This window comes from Pezoporus occidentalis, unplaced genomic scaffold (assembly GCF_034315485.1).
Source record: "Pezoporus occidentalis ecotype Australia unplaced genomic scaffold, CSIRO_AGI_Poc_V1 ctg129, whole genome shotgun sequence".
Taxonomy (NCBI): Eukaryota; Metazoa; Chordata; class Aves; order Psittaciformes; family Psittacidae; genus Pezoporus; species Pezoporus occidentalis.
Window position 1 is genome coordinate 5,083,256 of NW_026913092.1, and position 6,775 is coordinate 5,090,030.

A 6,775-nucleotide genomic window follows, 5' to 3' on the forward strand; every position below is an offset into this window, starting at 1 on the left:
ACCTCTCCTTGTCAGCTCCTCTATTACTTGCAGAAGGAAGTTGTCTTCCACACAACGGAGGAACCTCCTGGATTGCTTGTGCTGGGCCGTACCGTCGCTCCAACAGATATCAGGGTAGTTGAAATCTCCCATGAGAACACGGACCTGTGAGCATGAGGCTTTTCCTATCTGTCTGTAGAGTGCTTCATCCGCAGATTTCTCTTGATCAGGTGGTCTGTAACAGATCCCCACAGTAATGTCTCTCATTGCTGTTCTCCCTTTAACCCTGACCCACAAACTCTCTGTTGACTGCTCACCTGTCCACAGACAGAGTTCCATACTCTCCAGCCTATCCCTAATATAAATAGCAACTCCTCCTCCCTGCCTTCCAGGCCTGTCTTGTCTGAAGAGCCTGTAACCTTCCATTCCAACACTCCAATCATAGGACCCATCCCGCCATGTTTCTGTGATGCCTATTATATCATACCTCATAAACGTGCACACAACTCTTAATTCCTCTTGTTTGCTCCCCATGTTACGGGCGTTTGTATAAGACATCTGAGTCGAGCTCCAAATGAACCTGGCTCATTTGCTGGGGTGGCTGGAATATCTCTACATCGCTCCAAGCATTTATTATAGGTGCTGACAACTGACTGGGTGTGTTGGGATGGAATGATGTTCCCCTCCCCCAGCACATCTAGTTTAAAGCATCCTTGACCAGTTCGGCAAGCCTCCTACCAAAACCGCTCCTTCCCTTAGACCAGCTCCACCAGCCCCCAGTAGACCTGGCCTACTAACTTGGGTCCTGTGTTCAAGATACCGAAAACCCTAACTATGGCACCACCCTTCTAACCATTTATTAACCTGGCTAATCCTCCTAGCCTTTTTCGGGTCCTCCCCTGTATTCTGGAGAATTGACAAAAAGACAATCTGAGCTCCAGAGCCCCTAACCACCTCTCCCAGGGCCCTGTAGTCCTTCTTTGTGTTCTCCAGGCTAAAAATCTGTGTGTTGAATATTTACATATAACTACACAATCCTGGACAGCAAAGGAAAAGCAGAAAGCATGATGTTTTGCAACCAAAATATTGAAACTCAATAACCAAAGAAAATAACAAATGAAGAAGGATGGAACTGTGGTACAAAATGCAAATATTTTCTTCCCCATCACTCCAATGAATTTTTCTCCTTTCCTTTCATTTCCTTTTCCAACTAGCTACACAAATGAAGAATACAAAGAGATAATATTAAGTTATATGTCTTAATAATTTTAAAAGAAAACTAGGAAAAAAAAATACACCACAAGCCAACCACACCCTATTCACTATTATAATAAAACAGGATTGAAAAGGACTTTTGTCATGGTTTAAGCCCAGTCAGACACACAGCTCGCTCGCTCACTCCCCCGCCCTCTTCCTCCCCTCAGCTCCCAGAGGGATGAGGAGAAGAATCGAAAGAATATAACTCCTACTGGTTGAGATAGGAGCAGACCAGTAACTAAGGTATAACAGAAACCACTACTGCTACCACCAATAATAATAATGATAAGGGAAATAACAAGGGAAGAGAAACAAACTGCTCACCATCTTCTGACCAATTCCCAGACCGACCGAGCGGTGATCTAGCCCTTCCGGGTAACAGCCCCCAGTTTATACACTGGCCATGACATGCTGTGGTATAGAATACCTCTTTGGCTAGTTTGGGTCAGGTGTCCTGTTCCTGCTTCCTCCCAGCTTCCCCTCCTCCCTGGCAGAGCATGAGACTCAGAAAGTCCTTGGTCAGAGTTAACATTACTTAGCAGCAACTAAAAACATCAGTGTTATCAGAGCTGTTCCTAGGCCAAAAGTCAAAACCAAAGCACCCCACCAGCTACTACGAAGGAGAAAAACGATTGCTACTGCTGAACCCAGGACAACTTTACAGATGGGAATCTAGTTTCAAATTCTGGCACCTTTAAAAAGTTTATATTCACCAATTGAAGGGAGACAAGGTAGGCATTTAAAAATAGTCTATTCTTAAAGGAGTTAGTGGTTGCAAATAAGTTCTCTCCATTTAAAACAAGATACACTAAAGGACAACATAATGTTTTTCAGACACCTGAAACACAAAAAGCCAATAGAAAAATAGAAAAGTTAGAGAAGCTAAGCAAAAAAACAAAAAGGAGCACAGGTTGTGTAGAAAGGTAAAAGATACAAAAGGCTCTTGATTAATTGTATAATGAGAGATGTGCAAAGAACCTGTATCATTACAACTTATGACAGAACTTTAATAACACAGCCAAGTATACAATTTATGCATCACTGATTATATTATCACCACAGAACATCAAATTAATATCATAAAAATAAATGTGGAATACAGCAACTGACACCTAGGAGATCAACTTTTTTAGATAAACAATCATAACAAAGACTAGAATTAATAATGTAATTTAAAGAGCTGGATTTCCTCAGTCATACACTCACTTTATCATTTCTTTGATGATTCTGGGTATATCTGTACAGATACCCACTTTAACTGTCTTCCTAGATTTTGGCTCTATCGCTCCTCTGATAGGTTCTATGTTAAGCAGGACAGCCCCATCGTATGATACTTTAAATGTCCCTTAAATAAACAGAATAATAAACACAGTGTTACACAACAAAGTTGTAGATTTATATTCTTCTATTACACATTTGGAATTACAAAATACATAATGCAGATATTCACAAGTAGTACATTTTCTTGTGGAACAGGAAAACTATTTTGAATAACAAAGTAGATCATTATTTCCAACATTTCTTTAAATATTACACCTACAAGTCCAATGCCACTTTGCAAGTTGTAACACAAAAGGTACTCACATTCCAAACAAAAGTGACTATACAATAAAGCAGCTGTAAGTAACAGTTTGTAAGTTACAGGCTGGTTTATACAGACCTCTAGACAGCTACTATAGCCAGAAAGTTAAATGCATAATGCAGTCAACAATAGTTTTCACTGTTTGGTACACATCACAATTTACTGCAAGAGAAAACAGTGAATATTTCTAGGTTATAATTTTTTTAAATGTGAAAAAAATATATTTAACCATCAGCACTAATTAACTGATATTATATCAAAGACAGCAAGAAATTGTTTCAAATGTTGTAGGAAAAATTCACTGTTTGACCTCAGACAGTCCCTGATACGCGAAACAAAAACAGAGGACTCATTTTGTGCAAGGGATAAGATGTGAAATGCAATGCTTGTGTCACAGGCTGGCATACAGCATTTCCTGCTGATACAGTTTATGCGCTGCCTGTTAGTGTGACCTGCTGTGTTATGATTTACAGAGTCTATAGAAACACCTATCCAGCAGCTTTTCCTTTATCTGCTCTCAATACATCCTTCATTAACCACCACTTTCATTCTAATTTTCCATGTCCAATCCTGCAGAACTCGATCATGCAACCTGCATGTATCATGCAACAGAGTTTATAACTAGAAGTAGCTTGTACACAATGTGAGAAATTTCACATCATGGATATTAGTTATAGATGCATATGCAGTGCAGCTTATCTCATTTTCTTTATTTAATCATGATTTCTCAAAGTGAGAAGTTACTATGTATGAGTTGATTATATAAACTACATACTAAATCTTTAAAATAAAATCAAATTCTGTTCTCACTAGACAGTCATCTGGGTTTTGGGGGGGGGATTTGTTTTGGTTTTTTTTAATATTGCAACTCATCTCTTGTGTTTCTACAATTATGTATTTTCTTTTGACACAAAATTTCTGTGGAAATCTATGAAGCGAATGCTCACACAACCTTGGCCTACTGCAAATAAAAAACTCTTGTGTTTTAATAAACAGCTGTACAAGTGAGGAACAAAAAACGATCAACAGCCTTAAATTTGTTGTTTGAAACAGCGCATAGTTGCCACCCTGCTTCTGGAGAAAGGTGCCTGCAGCTTTGTCTGGTGAAAAGGCTGTCAAATAGATTACTTGGATCACATAAGCATTCTTATGCACCATTCTCTGTGTTTCTTATATTCCTTGGAAGCATCCTTCACAAAAGTTGCAGGATGTGCATGTTTTGAAAGCTCTACGACTTCAAAAAGCTATGGCAGCAAGATAAAAAGACTTCTTGTTACCTTCTCGTAATAAAAACAGTCAACTCCCATCCTAGAGGACTTCAGCTCTGAAAGTACAAGGAGCTTGTAGTTGTTTATTTAGTAGACAGCTATTGGGATCACAGAATCACAAGACAAAAAAAGCAAGGGCAGACATGATTTGCTACTATTTATGTTGTGCATAGTAATCCAATAAGAAACTGTCATTTTTTCATCTTTCAGATAGGACTCAAAAAATAGAGAACTCCTAAAATTTAGCAAAGTTCTAAATTAATTTTTCTTCCCTAAGCAGAAGCAGTACTGCCCATAGAAACAATGGGCCATTTCTAACACCTTTAGCTACAACACTCATAACCTCCGTAACCCACTTGGCCGCTGAAGTGTCTACTTGCATAAAATTACATTTTCCAAAGAAATAAAATATTTGTATAATGTAATACATACTAAATATTTACCTGAAGACGATCCATGGTTAGCAATACTAATTTCTTTACTAATTACTTTACTGTTTGCAATCACTGTACCAAAATTAATCTCTGACTCAATTTCCAGGCAACAGCACGGAATCAATCTGCAGAGAAAAAACATGGTTATATGTTCCCAAAACTTGAAAATACCTTTGCATTTTTTAAGAAATTTGGTTAACGACTCCAGCAGAAGAGAGTTCTGCTTTTCTCCTAATTCTCCTACCAATGTTTATGCAACTCACTTCAGCAGTATGGTATACACCGGGAAAATGTAAAAGAGATCTAGCTGTCTATCAAGCTGTTTAATGGCTAACTACTGTAGTAGCCATTATAGCTTTAAACAATTGGTCAGAACAGAATGTATACATTTCTATTTAATTTTAAATAATTATAGTACTAAGAACTTTAAGTAAAACTAGTTAGTTACATCACAAAAGAAGATTAAAGTTTACATTCACTGTATTTTATTACCAGCTGCCTGAACTAAAAGCAGAGAGAAAACATGCATGCCAGTTCCAATTTACAGTCATCTTTTTTTATAGATACTTTATGTGGCTTCAACAAAACTTATTACAACAGCCAGAAGTGGATAATGACACAAGTTATTTTTATTATTGATTTAAGAGCCTTAGCCAGCATGACAACAAAACTGTATTGGGTACTTCTCAGCCATAACAAAAAGATCATGCTTGTATCAGGAAACTTCTATTTTAAGGGCCCCAATTTTTCACACAATCACACCTCTGATCTCACATAAACTGTGTATGAAATCAATTGGAATTTTACATCAGCATAAGTCTATCTCATCTCCTCTTAACCACAAATAGGAATTGTCCTGGGTTCAGCAGTAGCAGTCATTTTTCCCCTTCTTGGTAGCTGGTGCAGTGCAATGTTTTGACTTTCAGCTCGGGAACAGAGCTGATAACAAGCGATGTTTTGGTTTGGCCAAGGACTTTGTGAGCCTCATGCCAGGGAGGAAGGGAAGCCAGGAGGAAGCAGAGACAGGACACCTGACCCAAACTGACCAAAGAGGTATTCCATACCACAGCACGTCATGCCCAGGATGTAACTGGGAGTGAGCCGGAAGGGCTGGGAGACTGCAGGGTTGGAGGAATCGGTCAGAGCTTGGTCGGGCTGGGGGGGCGAGTTATTGGTCGGCTGGTGGTGAGATGATGTATTCTCTTCCCTTGTTATTTCCTTTATCATTATTATCATTGGTGGTAGCAGTAGTGATTTGTGTTATACCTTAGTTACTAAACTGTTCTTATCTCAACCCGTGGGAGTTGCATTCTTTTCGATTCTCCTCTCCGTCCCTCCGAGAGCAGGGGGAGGGCAAGAAAAGGGGGGGGAAGTGAGCGAACGAATTACCTGACTGGGTTTAAACCACGACAGGAATACACAGGAACAACTATATCATGATCTGCGATATATACGGTACTAGAGACTAAATGGAGAAGGAAGATACATCTCCTTGGCCAAGGTAGATAGACCCTGCCTGTGTAATATGTTGCATGGAAGAATGTGGGGGGAAGCAGGGAGAGATGTATAAATGTTATCAACATTATCATAACCAAATTAGAATGAAGCAAAACCAGAATCCAAAATCTTTCTAGAATCTTAAAAGACATTGCCCCAATTAACTATTTACCTTTGTGCTGCTCTGGGAAAAAAAAAAAAAAGAAAATAAATCTTTCTTTTCTAAGAAAACTTACTACTTGTTTTCAGTGCAACTGACACATTAATTACATAGCCATAGGTGACTTGTATTAGCAAGCTTTCCAGAAGATTAAACTGTTAATCATAACAGCAGCATATGAACTTCTGAACACCATACCCAAGCAGGGGGATATCAACTATCTCATCTTCTATTAAAAGAAGTAGTCTATCTTGAAGATCTTCTTTACTCTTAGGATAATATTCCACAAAAGCTGTAACTCGAAGTCCAGGTGCAACAGGTTTTTCCGGATTTTCCACAATCAATTTAAACTGTAATTAGAAAAAAAAAAAAAACCAAACCTAGTTTAAAAAACATACATATATGGTTCATTGATTTTAAATTCAAAACCAACTTTAAAATATGTAGGAAAATATGTAGGATTTTATAAATGTTCTTTTCCTATTCAATTAAGTTCAGACTTTTTACAGTAGGCCAGAAAGAGCAAATACTGACACACCAAATTACACAGAAGAGTTAATTTAGAAAAGTATAATTTTGAGCCTTTCCAAGAGTGCTT

At 38.3% G+C, this 6,775-nt stretch overlaps 1 protein-coding gene across 1 annotated transcript in view; it reads right to left on the reverse strand.

Moving 5' to 3' along the window:
• CFAP47 (cilia and flagella associated protein 47) overlaps positions 1 to 6,527 on the reverse strand; it is a gene marked incomplete at its 5' end in the record, with an annotated part of 281,148 nt that extends 274,621 nt beyond the window's left edge. Inside the window, 3 exons of the mRNA XM_062608026.1 lie at positions 2,443 to 2,581; positions 4,530 to 4,645; positions 6,376 to 6,527. Of these exons, the coding sequence (XP_062464010.1) occupies positions 2,443 to 2,581; positions 4,530 to 4,645; positions 6,376 to 6,527 (407 nt within the window). The remainder of the gene's footprint in view (positions 1 to 2,442; positions 2,582 to 4,529; positions 4,646 to 6,375) is intronic.
• Positions 6,528 to 6,775: the final 248 nt, after the last annotated feature.